Source organism: Rhinopithecus roxellana, chromosome 10 (genome assembly GCF_007565055.1).
Source record: "Rhinopithecus roxellana isolate Shanxi Qingling chromosome 10, ASM756505v1, whole genome shotgun sequence".
In the NCBI taxonomy this organism is placed as follows: Eukaryota; Metazoa; Chordata; class Mammalia; order Primates; family Cercopithecidae; genus Rhinopithecus; species Rhinopithecus roxellana.
This window is the reverse complement of record NC_044558.1, coordinates 2,110,117-2,125,401: the sequence shown is the minus strand read 5'-3', so window position 1 is coordinate 2,125,401 and position 15,285 is coordinate 2,110,117. Positions and strand designations below refer to the sequence as shown.

The 15,285-nt window shown below is 48.6% G+C and overlaps 1 protein-coding gene across 2 annotated transcripts; it reads right to left on the bottom strand.

Annotated features, from left to right (window-relative positions):
• Positions 1 to 4,276: 4,276 nt before the first annotated feature.
• Positions 4,277 to 14,768, bottom strand: LOC104681686 (complement C1r subcomponent). 2 transcript variants are annotated; one of them, XM_010388045.2, is made up of 11 exons: positions 14,651 to 14,768; positions 13,712 to 13,940; positions 12,017 to 12,209; positions 11,550 to 11,696; positions 11,255 to 11,451; positions 10,793 to 10,940; positions 10,564 to 10,685; positions 8,372 to 8,450; positions 7,854 to 8,009; positions 5,914 to 5,988; positions 4,277 to 5,162 (listed from the first exon to the last, which is right to left on the bottom strand). In XM_010388045.2, coding segments are annotated over exons 1-11 (2,118 nt in total). In that variant the 5' UTR covers positions 14,653 to 14,768; the 3' UTR covers positions 4,277 to 4,392. The 2 variants fall into 2 exon arrangements, with proteins under 2 accessions (XP_010386347.1, XP_010386346.1); XM_010388044.2 differs by lacking the exon at positions 14,651 to 14,768 and adding an exon at positions 14,033 to 14,147.
• Positions 14,769 to 15,285: the final 517 nt, after the last annotated feature.

Sequence of the window (15,285 nt, the reverse complement as noted above, 5' to 3'; positions counted from 1 at the left end):
TTTATCTCCATCTCGATGCACTTTCTTTCCTTGGCTTCTGAGTACTGACCTCCCCAGGTTTTCCTCCTACCTCAGTGGTCACAGGCTGGAGTGCAGTGGTGCGATCATTGCTCACGGCAGCCTTGAATTCCTGGGCTCAAGCATTCCTCCTGTTTCAGCCTCCTGAGTAGCTGGGACCATGGGCACACATCATCATGTCCAGCTAATTTTTAATTTTTTGTAATGATGGAATCTCACTATGTTGCCCGGGTTAGTCTTCTTTCAAGTTTTTTTTTTTTTTTTTTTTTTTTTTTTTTTTTTGACATCTGATGTTACCAATTGGTTCTGACCAGGTTGGTCTTGCCAGCCTCGGCCTCCCAAAGTGCTAGGATTACAGGCATGAGCCACTGCTTCCGGCCTAAATTTTTTTTTAATTTAAAGAGCACCATCTGTTTTTTGAATAGATAAAACACCTACATGGTTAAAAATTGGAAAAATCAAAACAGCATACAATGATAACTTTTCCTTCCACCCCTCAGTACCCCCAGAGACCACCAATATTTCTTGTATACCTTTCCAGTGATCTTTTATACACACGTAAGTGATATATGCCTACTCCTGTTACGTATACAAATAGTAGCATTTTATTTTATTTCTTTCATTTTTGAAGTAGAGCCTTGCTGTGTCACTCAGGCTGGAGTACAGTGGTGTGATCATAGTTCATTGCAGCTTCGACTTCCCAGGCTCAAGCCATCCTCCCACCTCAGTCTCCCAAGTAGCTGGGACTACAGGCTCGTGCCAACACACCCGGCTACAAATGGAAATGGTAGCATTTTATACATAACATTTTATACATTCTGCATCTTACTTGTTTTCACTTACCATGCTGTCTGCAGTAAGGATTGAGTGGTTACATTGTATTTCATCATTTGGATATTCCGTAATTTACCTGAAACTTTGGTACCAGATACCTTTCAGAATGCAGGATTCCAATATTTTGTTATAAACAATGCTGCAATGACTAACCTACATGTGCCATTTATTTCATATGTGAGAAAATGTGGGCTAAATTCCTAGAAGTTGAATTGGTGAGTGAAAAGGCATATGCATTTGTAATTTTGGTTACCTGTCACTGAACTGCTCTCCGTAGGGTTTGTACCAATATACCTTCCAAAAAGCAATGTGTGAGAGTGATTCTTTCTCTACGTTTTCAGCAACATGGTATATTATTTTTGCCAATCTTACAGGTAAAAAGATGGCATTTTATTTAAATATTTTCCTTATTATGAGTGAAGTTAAGCCCCAAAGCCTCAAAGCAATTTACGTTTTCTTTTCTGTGAACCATCTATTCACAGATCATTGGTTTTGTCTGTATTTTCCAATTCCAGTGTTCTTTGGGAATAAGACACACATGAGTTTGGGGCAGGGGAGTGGGAATTAGAAGGTCAGAGGAGTCATCTGACTCTCCTGGGAACTCCTCCGATTATTAAAATAAGAATAAGAGGGCTGAGTGCTGTGGCTCATGCCTGTAATCCCAGCACTTTGGGAGGCCGAGGTGGGCGGATCACTTGAAGTCAGAAGTTCAAGACCAGCCTTGTCAACATGGTGAAACGCCATCTCTACCAAAAGTACAAAAATTAACTGGGCACAGTGGCAGGCGCCTGTAATCCCAGCTACTTGGGAGGCTGAGGGAGGAGAATCTCTGGAACCTGGGAGGTGGAGGTTGCAGTGAGCTGAGATCAGGCCATTGCACTCCAGCCTGAATGACAGAGTGAGACTCTGTCTCAAAAAAAAAAAAAAAAAGAATAAGGGACCCAGAATCTTAGTTTCCCAGGAACGTTAGAGATAATACGGTTCAGGCCAGGTGTGGTGGCTCACACCTGTAATCCCAGCACTTTGAGAGGCTGAGGCGGGTGGGTCACCTGAGATCAGGAGTTTGAGACCAGCCTGGCCAACATGGCAAAACCCTGTCTCTGTTAAAAATACAAAAATCAGCCAGGCATGGTGGTGCATGCCTGTATGCCCAGCTACTCGGGAGGCTGAAGCAGGAATCGCTTGAATTCAGGAGGCAGAGGTTGCAGTGAGCTGAGATCTTGCCACTACACTCCAGCCTGGGCAGCAGAACAAGACTCCGTCTCAGAAAAAAAATAATAATAACAAAAAATAAAAAAATAAATAATATGGTTCAGTGGTTTTTTTGTTTATTTGTTTTGTTTCTACTATCCTCATCTCCTCCACTCCACTCCAGTCCCCGGTAGAATGCTGAAGGTGCTTCACTTCTGAAAACATTTCTAATCATTAAAAACCTGGAATAAATGTATACTCCTCAAGTGTATTACACAATGTTGCTGTATGCTTCTGTGTAGACTGTGGGAAAAAGTTTCATATGTCATTTCTGCCCGTACCGGTCCACATTCCTGAAATCCAAAATGATCTAAAAATGGAAAGTGCTTTTGTAAGTTGGGCACTAAAACTTATTTAATGGCAAAATCTGACCTGAATGGATGGGTAGCTATTTAGAGTTTTTTTTTTTTAAATTAATCTCACTTACTATGAATATTTAAATATTTTTATAAAGAATTATTAATCTATTTTATTATAGGGTGCTGCTCTGGACCATGCTGGCGCCATCACATAATACAGAGTGTATTACATTGTGAAATCTATAGAATCTTGAATATTGAACAGCACTTGGCCCTGAGGGTGTCACACATTGGACTGTGGACCTGCATTTGGGCTTATAAACTCATCACTTTGGCTGGGCATGGTGGCACACGCCTGTAATCCCAGCCACTTGGGAGGCTGAGGCATGAGAATCCCTTGAACCTGGGAGGCAGAGGCTGCAGTGAGCTGAGATTGCACCACTGCACTCCAGCCTGGGTGATAGAATGAGACTCTGTCTCAAAAAAAAAAAATAAAAAAAAAAAATAAAAAAAATAAAAAAAGTTTAAAAATAAGTTAAAGAAAAACCGCATCCCTTGGGAATGGTTTAACTCTGCTGTCTTCTTAAGTTCAGGCCTGTGTGTGCTGGGTCATGTAAAGTTGTTTAAACAAGTCTGGAACAGTCAATTGTGCAATAACATCATGATATTGTTCTACTACAAATACTTATAACGCTTAATCCAAGTTCTGGGTCCTTTTCTGATCTTTAAAGATATCTTAAAGAATACGAGTGATTTAACAATATTGCTAGTGATTCAACTTGGAAACAAAAGTTCATAGCACTCCTCTCCTAAGGAATATTTACAGATTGGAAGATGAGCTGTTAAAAAAGCTGTTGTAGGCTGGGCGCGGTGGTTCACACCTGTAATCTCAGCACTTTGGAGGCCAAGGCAGGTGGATCACTTGAGGTCAAGAGTTCGAGACTAGCCTGGCCAACATGGCAAAACCCTGTCTCTACTATTAGCCTGGCAGCGGTGACAGGTGCCTGTAATTCCAGCTACTCAGGTGGCTGAGGCACAAGAGTCCCTTGAACCCTAAGGCAGAGGTTGCAGATAGCCAAGGTTGTGCCACTACACTCCAGCCTGGGCGACAGAGTGAGAGTCTGTCTTGAAAAATTAAAAAAAGCTGTTACATTTACAACTACGCATGTGGGAAAATCAGCATTTTCTTTATATTGTACAATCAAAACAAAACACAGATATTTATTGTTATCCACAACCCTAATTGTAAATGTGTTCACGAACTTAATTGTTCTTGTTGCCTTCCTAAGTAAATATTTTAAAAATGACCTTCCTTACAAAATATTCTTTTTTTTTTTTTTTTTTTTTGAGACGGATTCTGGCTCTGTTGCCCAGTCTGGAGTGCAGTGGCCGGATCTCGGCTCACTGCAAGCTCCACCTCCCGGGTTTACGCCATTCTCCTGCCTCAGCCTCCCGAATAGCTGGGACTACAGGCGCCCGCCACCTCGCCCGGCTAGTTTTTGTATTTTTAGTAGAGACGGGGTTTCACCGTGTTAGCCAGGATGGTCTTGATCTCCTGACCTCGTGATCCGCCCGTCTCGGCCTCCCAAAGTGCTGGGATTACAGGCTTGAGCCACCGCGCCCGGCCACAAAATATTTTTATATAAAACAAATACAACTTTTGACTCGTTTTGCACGCTGGCATTTCTCATAAAATTTTATTTGGAAAAAGTTGTATTCAATGACCCAATGGTATAAAAGTGGGAGAGGAAAGTGACAGCTAGAGATTGGTAACTGCATCCTCTGCAATCCTCGGAAGAAAGAAAGGGCCTCTTTGGGCTGTTTCAGGTAAAGTATGTCAATGGGACTATAGGAAAGAGAATTTCCACACTGTCTTTCTGCATCAGTGATTTTAATAGAGACTCTTAGTGGTTATCAACAACTGGTCAGTTTTTTTTTTTTTTTTTTTTTTTGCACTGCTCTCTGGATTTGGACCTAGCGAATTCTGGGCTCAGTCCTCTTCCTCCATCTCTTTCTTGATCCAATCCACGTAGTTGAGCACTTTGGTGTAGAAGCCATAGCCCTTGCTGCACCCGATGCCCCAGGACACGATGCCTGTTGCCATCCAGCGATCAGTGTTCGGGTCCCTTACTGCAAAAACGCCCCCACTATCCCCCTGGCAGGCATCCTGTTTTAGAGATGGGTGCCCAGCACAGAACATGTTTTGAGAGAACACATCCATCCTATTCTTTCCCCGGAGCCAGGTCTCACAGTCCTCTCGATTAGCTACGGGCAGACGGACAAACCTGAGGTCATGAGCAATCTTCTCCTCCATGACCCCAAAGCCACTGACATAGCCCATCAAGCCCAGGTCATAGAAGGTCTCGTTGTCAGGGAGGCAGATGGGGAGGAGGTTGGGACCCAGGGTGACACTATTTTCCAGCTCCAGCAGGGCGATGTCCCCCTCAAAATTGTGGGACTCATCCTGACGGTAGTCCGGGTGGATGCTGACCCTGCGGATGGGGTGATTTGCCAGCTTCATGAGCTCTTCCACATTTGTGTGGCCCAGGAACACATCCAAGGAGGCATTGCTTTGTGCCTCGTGTTCCTTGGGATACAGGGTGTGGGCAGCCGTGAGGATCCAGCGGTCCCCCAGCAGGGCTCCGCCCCCGCGCCCGTGGATGTTGGTGAACACCTGCCAGGGGAAGTTGCCCATCTTGGCTTTATGCCCTCCGATGATGCGCTGCCTCTGTTCCACAGGGTGCACGGGCTTCCCACACACTGAGGGAGAGACAGGGAAGATAAGGGAGAGACAGGGAAGACAAGGGCGAGTCAGCTCCAGGTCCCACACCTCTTCCCTCTGTGGCCAGCCAGCTCCAATGTTTGCCCTCTCTTTTTGGCTTCTGTCTCTTTTCTCTTTCTCCTCCCATCCCCACACCTCCGTCACTGGCCTATTGACAGGCTCTTCTCCTTGTTCTTTTTTTTTTTTTTTTAATTATTACTTTTATTTTTTGAGACTTCTTGCTTTGTCGCCCAGGCTGGAGTGCAGTGGCGCGATTTCAGCTCACTGCAACCTACGCCTCCTGGGTTCAAGTAATTCTTGTGCCTCAGCCACTCAAGTAGCTGGGACTACAGGCATGTGCCACCATGCTTGGCTAATTTTTCTGTTTTTAGTAGAGGCTGAGTTTCACCATTGTTGCCCAGACTGGTCTCGAACTCCTGACCTCAGGTGATCCGCCTATCTCGGCCTCCCAAAGTGCTGGGATTACAGGTGTGAGCCACCACATCTTGCCCCTTGTTCTTGTTTATTTCTTCCTAGGGTATCTCCCATTGTTTTTATTCTCTGACTTCCCATCTGCTTAGTGAAAATGCTGGCGTTTCGGGATTGAATTCAGCACTCTTCCCCTCTCTCGCTTTCTCCTGGGATGTTCCCCTCACTTCTCCTCTGTCTCCTTTCTCTGGGCCACACTGCTTTTGAGGCCCTGCAGGCTGCTAAAGGCCCCGAGGATGGCCCCAGAGGGTTTCCACTCACCTGGCAAGCACCGAGGAATCTTCTCTCCCTTCTGTTCATTCTTCCAAATGCCCTGTGCTGTGCAGGTGTACACCCCTGAGGGCAGAGGAGGCAAGAATCAAGTTGGGAGGTGATGGGTAAGAAAACTAGGTTGCAGAGGCAGCAAGTACTGAGTGTGCTCGACAGAGAGAGGGGTAGGGAGGAACAACATGGCAAGGGCCAAAGGTCAAAGGCTCAACTCTAGAAGGAAAAAATGTCAAGTGTTCAGAGGCTCTAGACCTATATTTTGTTTTAATGTCAAGTAAAAAAATCCGAATGCTTAACTATTGATATATGTTTGCTGTGATCCCTGTTTGTGAAAGTAGACATAAAAACCAGAAGGAATATATCAAAATCTTATCTGTGATTGCATCTTGGTTGTGGAATCATAGACGATAATTGTAGCTACGTCTTCTGATTGCTGAAAATGTGCCATGCTTGTTGCTAAGCACTTTATCTGCATGATCTCATTTAAACACTACAGTGACACTTGCACGTGTGTGTTATTATCCTCATTGTGGATGAGGAAGCTGAGCTTAAATAATTTGCACAGGGTCACATAACTTCTAAGTGCCAGAACCAAGGTACAAGAAGTTTTCTGACTCCAAAGCCCAGCTCTTAACGAATACCATTTATAATCCAGATTTTTTTCCTTTTTTCTGTATTTCAAACCTATAATGCATGTTATTTCTAATATTTAAAAAAAGTTTGAAAAATACTCACTAATGAGTGAGAGTCATTTAGTAAAACTAGGCACAAAAATCACAACCAGGTTGAGAGGGGAGAATGGAGAGGGGAATTTCACTGAGTTAGCTGTAGTGCTTATGGTGGTGATGAAGATTGTGGTGTTGGTGTTGGTGGTGACTGTGGTGTTGATGTTGGTAATGGTGGTGGTGATTGTGGTGTTGATGTTGGTAATGGTGGTGGTGATTGTGGTGTTGGTGTTGGTGGTGACAGTGGTGTTGTTAATGGTGGTATTGTTAATGGTGATAGTGGTGATGGTGGTATTGGTGGTGATGATGGTGTTGGTACTGGTGGTAGTGATGATAGTGTTGGTAATGGTGATGGTGGTGATGGGGTTGGTAATGGTGGTGTTGGTGTTGGAATGGTGGTGGTGCTGACAGTGGTGCTGGTTATGGTGTTAGTAATGGTGGTGGTTATAATGGTAGTTGTGATGGTGGTATTCGTAATGGTGATAGTGATGATGGTGGTGGTGATAGTGGTGTTGGTAATGGTGATGGAGGTGATGGTAGTGTTGGTGTTGGCAGTGGTGATGGTAGTGATAGTGGTGTTGGTAATGGTGATGGAGGTGATGGTAGTGTTGGTGTTGGCAGTGGTGATGGTAGTGATAGTGGTGTTGGTAATGGTGGTGGTGATCATGGTAGTGTTGACAATGGTGTTGGTTATGATGATGGTGGTGATGGTGGTGTTAGTGTTGGTGGTGATGATGATGTTGGTAATGGTGATGATGGTGATGATGGCATTGGTGTTGGTGGTGGTGTTGGTGTTGGTAATGGTGATAGTGGTGTTGGTAATGGTGGTGGTGATAATGGTAGTGGTGATGGTGGTGATGGTGATTGTGCTGGCATTGATGCTACTGGTAGTGTTGCTGATGTTGTTACTGGTAGTAGTGGTGATGGCAGTGATGGTAGCAGTGGGAGTGTGGTGGAGGCAATGGTGGTAGTAGGGACGATGTGGTGACAGTGAGCTGTTTATGCGATTTGAATCTTTTCTTTGCATCAGCTTAGATGCCTCCTTCTTCAAACTTACAAGGTTCCTATTAGCACTATAAATTAGGCCCCTGAAGCCAGTGCCCTGGCAGATACCTTAATATGCATTCCCTAGGGATTCTACTGGGAGAAATCTCAGAGGATACTCCAAGGGGATGGAAGGGAGGAAATTTCCATTTGCATTGGTCCTACCTTGCTCAGACTCCTTGCTGCCAGCTCTGGTCTGCATCTTGTAATATGGCTCGTGGCAGTAGTACTGGATACGTGCCTTGTAGGTGTTCACCCCCATTGTGGTGGTGTAACGGAAGGCACCATTAGGCAGGTTTCGGGGCTGCCCACAGTCCTTGACTTGGAGAGAACACAGGGCAGGGTGAGAGCTGAGAATGGCTGTGCTGGAACTTCAGTGGGGAGAGTGTGAGTTGTCCACCCGCAGAGCAGGCTGAGAAGCTTAGAAAAGATAGTCAGTGGCGAGGGCCCTTGCAATGGACAGGAGTTGGGTGGTGTGAAATTCAGTTCTAGGTAGAGCCCATCCATCCCATTGAGATGAGGACTCACTGATTCCTGAGATGGGCCATAGGCATCAAAGGACAAGTCAGGGTGAGGGTCTCTTGGAAAGAGGCTTAGTCTGGACCCCTCCTTCTTTCTTGGCCCAGGTCCTCAAGGCTGGAAGTGGGAAGTCCCCAGGGTCATATCCCTGAATTGTGACTTACTCTTGCATCTGGGCATGGCACGATGCCATGTGCCATCATCCTGGCAGACAGCTGTGAAGGAGTGCAGCACCTGGTTCCCCTGTTGAGCAGAGGACAGAGGTGTCATCAGTGCCAAGAGGCAACGCAGGTCCCCTTCCTGCCCTTCCCACACAGGAGTGGGAGGCAATACAAAGACATCTCTCAGCTCCCCCATGGATGTGGCTCCTTCTTCCTTCTCCCCAGCCCATTGCAGACAGGAGCACTGAGCCACCCTGCAGCAAGTCAGAGCGGGACTAATTGATAGACCCGATCATCCTCTCTCCAGACTGTGGCCTATTCCCACTGAGGTCTAATTGAATCCCACAATTTGTAATTTAAAAAATCACAAGCCACGTTTGAGTGTTTTTTGTATCAAAACAAAAGCCTGTGCTCCAGGGCAGAACCATGTTTCTCTGGCTGGAGTCCCCTGCCTCCAGGCCTGCATCACTTTCTCTCTCCTGGGTTGCAGTTTTCCTAAGGACAGAGGCCTTCCCTGAAATCCTAGAGCCACCTCACTCCTTTGAAAGGTGCTGGAGACGTTGATGTATGTGAAGGGCTGTTGCTGTTGAGCAGGGACAAGACTAGGAAATGGCAGTCTTTGAAATGAAAAGTTACTGGACAATATGAGTGAGTTTTACTAAGACCAAAAATCGGCCAGGTGCAGTGGCTCACGCCTGTAATCCCAGCACTTCCAGGGGCCGAGATAGGCAGATCACTTGAGGCCAGGAGTTCGAGACAAGCCTGGGCAACATGGAGAAACCCTGTCTCTACTAAAAATACAAAAATTAGCCAGGCATGGTGGCACACGCCTGTAATTCCAACAACTCAGGTGGCTGAGGCACTTGAATAGCTTGAATCCAGGAGAATCACTTGAAATTGGGAGGCAGAGTTTACAGGGAGCTGAGATCATGCCACTGCCTGGGTGACAGAGCAAGACTGTCTCTCAAAACTAAAATAAAAAGACCAAAAATAATTCCATAGAGTTAGTCCTGGGAAAGATTGCAAGAGAATGTGTATGAGAACTAGACCGTCTGAGTAAAATGTAGGTAATGTGAGAAACAGTGTGACTTGCTTTAAATTCTATGACGTGAATGACAAATGCAAAAGTAAGGGCAGTGGGTGGTGCAGGCAAGGGAGGGTTGTAATATGAGCAAAGAGGTTGTTAGTCTCCAGTCCTCTGGACCCAGGACACCCACCCAATCCTCCTGATGGAGATGGAAGCACCTTGGAGTAAAGAACAATGCATCAGATGAACTCGACTTGATGCAACATTCAAATGTGAGCTCCACAAAGGCTGTGTGACTTTGTGGGTTTCTTTTTACGAACTTCCCACATCTAGGACAGTGCCTGACAGTAGACCCTTAAAATGTGCATTAAATGAATTAACTGTGACTTAAGGACATGTCATAGGTCTCTTCTTTGATTCTGATTAAGTCTTCCGTATGGACCTATTGAGCAACGAAGGGATGTCCAGTCTTGGGTCTCTGTCCAGAGACACAGAGAATTTTTAGTTTACCAGCTTTTGTGAGATCCATCCACGGATAAAACCATATTCCTTCCTGAATCTTCAGAGCTGAGGACAGGACGGTGGGCCCAGGGTGAGACCACCAACATGTGTAAAAGAGCCCTGGAGCAGGAGGCAGGAGATTGGGGTCCTAGTCCCTGCCGTAGAAAATCACTATGTGATGTTGATGAGTCACTACATCTCCACCCCGCCTTTCCAGTTCCTTCAGCTTTCTTGATTATTGGACGAGGGCAATAGTTCTTAAACTTGGCTGCACATTAGAATCACCTGGGTAGTTTTAAATAGTCTTGTTGCTCAGGCTCTACTCCAGATCAATGGAATGAGAGTCTCTTCTGGGGGCCCTTGACTTCAGTATTTATTTATTGACTGATTTTTATTTTTTAGAGACAGAGTCTGGCTATATTGTTCAAGCTGGATTGCAGTGGCTATTCACAGGGGCCTTGAATGATTGGGCTCAAGCAATCTTCCAGGATTGTAAACTCTCTGTTTTAAGTGTGCAGCAAGTTGGAGAGCTGGTGGACCAGGAGACTCTTCCAGCTGAAACGTCTATGACTCCAGCTGGGGTGAGACTAAATCCTCTGTGAACCCACCATCTGAATTCCCCCTGGGATGCTGGGCCGGCTCTCTCCCCTCAGCCCTGGGCTCTTACCTCTATGAGCTGGTAGCCTAGCTTGCAGGTAGCAATGAAGTAGTCACGGAACTGGTACTGAGGCTGCAGGTTCTGGATGACGGTGAACTCGTCTAGGGTCTTGGGCTGGGGACACTTGATGACTATTGGGGAGACCAGAGGGCGTATTTATTTCAGAGCCACCTGCCCTTCCTTCTTCCCACCTTTTCCCCATTGCTGGCCATTGTGGGAGGCCCCCAGGGAGCCTTACTCTCGGTGGTGTAGCGCAGCTTCCAGCCCCGGCTGTCCCCTGACTCATCTGTGAAGAACAGCAGATCCACAGCATTGCTGCTGGTGTCAAGGTCGGGGGGTCTTTGCTTCCCACAGAACTCGCCAATGTTCTTCCCGTTGGCATAGATCTGGTAGGGCAGGAGGGTTTTTTTTTTTTTTTTTTTTTCCAGCTTGGACATTTTTACACAGGGCCAACTGTGTAGCAGCCTGGTGGCCAGGGTGGTGGTGGTGATGAAATCCTGCCTTATGTGTGTTTTCAGGGGAAGGTGGAAAGGGATCCCCATGACCCAATTCTAGTTGTATGGGAACTTGCCCAGCCCATGGGTGATGTTGGCCGTTCCTGCCCCAGCAGGCCAGGGGATCCAGGAGGAAGTTGGGACAAGAGGAGCGAAGTGCAGAAGGAATGGGAGGAAGGGATCTTTCAGGGTTAGGACGGCTGTACCTGCAGCTGGTCATAGGGGCAATGTACTTGCTGGTGGTCATCAATTTCAAAAGGCTCTAGGAACTTGAGGTGCAGGGTGAGGCCCCGCTCCACCCGGATGCTGTAGTTGCAGCGCAGGTCAGGGGGGTAGGACCGGGGATACTCCAGGCTGGAGATGTAGCCCGATGCCTCCGTGTACAGCTCGCTGCTGCACTCAGCTGTGAGAACAGAGCCACAGGGCATCATGGGGGCGCTCTCACTGGCCCAGCAAGCCCTGGCTAAACCCCTGTCTCCCTGCTACACCACTCTGGCTCACCTTGGCAGGAATGCCTGTCCTTCTGAAGCTCATAGCCTGGACGGCAGGAACAGAAGTAGCCTCCAACGTAGTTGTGACACAAGTGCTGGCACTGGGGCTGGGGGTCCTTCTCCCCTGATTTGCTCTGGGAAGCACATTCATCAAGGTCTGGAAGGCATTCAGGAAGGAGGGTTAAGCTCCAGCTGGGAGACTGGAGTAGTGGCTCTGACCTTAGGAGGTCACTCACCAGAGGCCTAAAGACAAAGGCATCTTTAGGTCACCTGGACCTCCAGGCCTCTCCAAAGCTCTCTGGGGACTGCTCCATGAGGACAGAGCCCAAGTTGACAGGCCTTGTTAGGGAAAGTTCTCTTGAGGGGAGGAACAAGAAAATCCAGGCTTTCAGCTTCTTTGGATTCAAGATTCCCTTTCCTGGCCTCCATTCAATGTGGCTGAGGTTAGAGAAAAGGCATCTCTGGGAGGCTACTCACCCACAGCTTGGTAGTAGGCCAGGAAGCCCTTGTAGAACATGATGGTCCCATTTTCCTCGTTGGAGAAGTCCGTGTGGAAGGTCAGCAGCATCTTGTTCCCTTGGGACATAAATTCCTTCTTTCCTGGGGGGTTGCCCAGTGGAGAACCCAGTTGCCCACAGAACCTCCCCAGGTTTTTCTTATCAGCAGAGATCTGGTGGAAGAAGGATAGGGGGTAGGAAGAAGACCTGTGTGGCGTGGCACACGTGGTGGCTCAATGACAGTCCTCCTTGTCTCGTCCAGAGTGAATCATGCACCACATTGGCTCCACTGGTCACTACCTGCTGGGCTCGGCTGCTGCAAACTTCCCCATGTGACTTTCAACTGTTCCCCGAGTCTCCCACTGACTCACTCTTGCATGTTGTCCTGCACTGGGTACCTCACCCTTCCCTGTTTTCTGCTCCACTGACAGGTTTCAGGTCATTCTCCAACCCCACCACCTGCTATGGCCTGTTCCCCTGGGGTCCTGGTTGTCTGTACCCAGCCTTTACTCACCCCTCATTCCCAGAGCTTGGACAGCTCTGCTTTATTTTCGTCTTCAGATTCCACCTCAGCCTAATCAAACCATTCACACCTGGAGTGCCTCCTGATGCCCTCGGGTGAACATAAGCCCTGAATCCCACCAGTCTCAGCCTCAGCAGGCATTGCCTCATCCCTCATTCTTCCTACTCACAGCTCTTCAACCTCTCCTTGCCCCTGCCACCAAACGCCCTCCCCCAACACTGCACACTCGCCAACTCTTCTGGGTGGGGAAGATGTGCCATTTTCATGTAATTCACGCATAACCTCCAGGGGTCTCCTGGGAATGGTAGTTATTGGACCTTCGCAGGCTCTGCTTGAGCCCTGAATCTCATTTTTTTTTTTTTTTTTTTTTTTTTTTTTGAGACGGAGTCTTGCTCTGCCGCCCAGGCTGGAGTGCAGTGGCCGGATCTCAGCTCACTGCAAGCTCCGCCTCCCGGGTTCACACCATTCTCCTGTCTCAGCCTCCCGAGTAGCTGGGACTACAGGCACCCACCTCGTCGCCCGGCTAGTTTTTTGTATTTTTTAGTAGAGACGGGGTTTCACCGTATTAGCCAGGATGGTCTCGATCTCCTGACCTCATGATCCGCCCGTCTCGGCCTCCCAAAGTGCTGGGATTACAGGCTTGAGCCACCGCGCCCGGCCATCTCATTTTTACTGGATAGAGAAAGATGGGCCAGGGAAGGTTGTCACAGAGGTGAGAGTTCTGAGCCTACTGTCCTTGCTGAAGACTATTCCCGTGCTGCCAGAGCACACATTTCTCCTCCTCATGTCCCTGTGTTCCTGTTGAGGCAGGCAGCCATGCCAATCTTCTCCTTGGAGACAGGGAAGCTGAGGCACGGTGGTTTCCCAAAGGCTCTCAGCTAGACAGCAGGTGGGGAAGGTTTTCCTGATTCAGTGCACAGTGAATTTCCTGAGTGGGTCCTGTCCCCTTCTCTGTGCTTCTCCCCTCAGTGCTCACTGAGGGCCTCTACACCAGTGAGCGTTCCATCCAGGGCAACCCTTGGCTCTAAGAGATGCAGTCGGCCATCAGCTCTTGCGGGACTGGGCTGTGTCTGGGGGTGTGCATGCCATACAGATCCCAGATCCCAGAGGGTCCCGTTTTGTCTCCCCTCTGCCCGCCCATCCTGCCCCTACCTTGACATAGTCATAGAAGCAGCCTTCAGAAGGCTCCAGGTCAAAGTGCTGGAAGATGAGCTTCACCCTGTATCCCGTGGGGACTGTGATCACAGTGGTTGTTTCAAAGCTGTTGGGGTAAGGCTTGGGGAACAGAGGGGAAGTCACCTCCCCAAATAACTTCTGAGGGATGGGAATGGAGCCTCCTGCCCTGCAGAACAGGGCCGGCACCAGGAGGTACAAGAGCCACCTGCCAAGACAAAAGAGAGTGTCTGGAGTTGGAGGGGTTCAGCACTCTTGCCATGTGGGCAGTGGCCGTGGCAGGGGATGAGATGGCCATACCGCTGGGCATCCTCCTCTCTGCCCACTCTGGACCTCACCGACATGTTCTCAGCAGGGGTGTGTGGGTGGCGAGGGCGGCCTTTGCAGCTGCTGCATTGGGTCATTCCCCAGGGCAGTGTCCAGTCCAGAGGCCACCACATTCCCCTCACACTCCCTTTCCAGCCTCCTCCCCCGCCCGGTCCCATCCCTCCCCTCCCCTTCCAGGAATAGGACTGGCTTGGGACAAGTTAGTGGAGGGTGAGCGTTTCCACCCATGGGTCTTTGAAAGGGCTCCCACAGGTTCAGTAAGAGCGTCTGGGAGAGACCATCTGTGGAGTGTGGGACACAGGCAGAGTGTCCCCTCCTGGGCAGTGGGTCCCCTCCTCTCGCTGCTCCCTGCCATGAGCCCAGAGGGAAGAAAGGACCATGGCATGAGCTTCTGTGTATAAGGTCTCCTCTGGTCCTTAGGAGGAGGGATGGGGCGTGTGTTGTGTGTGTCCATGTGTGTGCACAGTGGGATTGATGAGAGAAGAGTGTATGAAGAGAAAAGGGTGTTCCCATCTCCCTGAATTGCCTCCCATGCCCTGGCTTCTCCCCTGGCTTCCCCCTCCCTCCTGGGTGCCCATCACCTTTACTCACATTTCTCAAGGCCCGTGTTGAATCCTGGGCTCTCCTGACAGCGTCTTCATGCACTGTGTGCAGAGGGAGCCCGCGTCACGCACAGCAGGGAGGGGAGGGTTTTCTGTGGAATGGAGGGGGGACCATTCCCGGAGGAATGTTGGAGGGAATGAACTATTTGCATAAACAAAAGATCTGAGTTTCCACTTTAATTTAGTTTTGGTTTTGAAATCCCTGTCGGTGGTGCCACCTGCTGGTCTATGAGGGAAAAGGCTAAGGAGACGGGAGTCTGACTTTTTAGGGCCAGGGGAGTCTTTGGTTGGAGGTCCAGATGCCTCAGTCTCTGAATCTGATCAGCTTCTCCTTTCTTCCAAGACTTTCCTGGGGGGCTGCTGCTGTGTTTACAAGGTTCCTACCAAAGCAGTGGGAGACCACAGGTTGTGAGGGATTCTCTTTTCTGGGCTGTCCCTTCCCATTGACCTCATTCTTGCCGTCATTCAGCCCACGGCCCTGGTTCAAGAATGGCCTGGGTTTCCATGCCCAGGATGTAATGATAGGAACACTGGGGCAGAGGAGGGCACGTGGGAGTGGGCAGAAGAGAGAGAAGCTTGGTGCCTTGGGGCCCTGGCCTGCTTTAGCCATGAATGACACGTGGA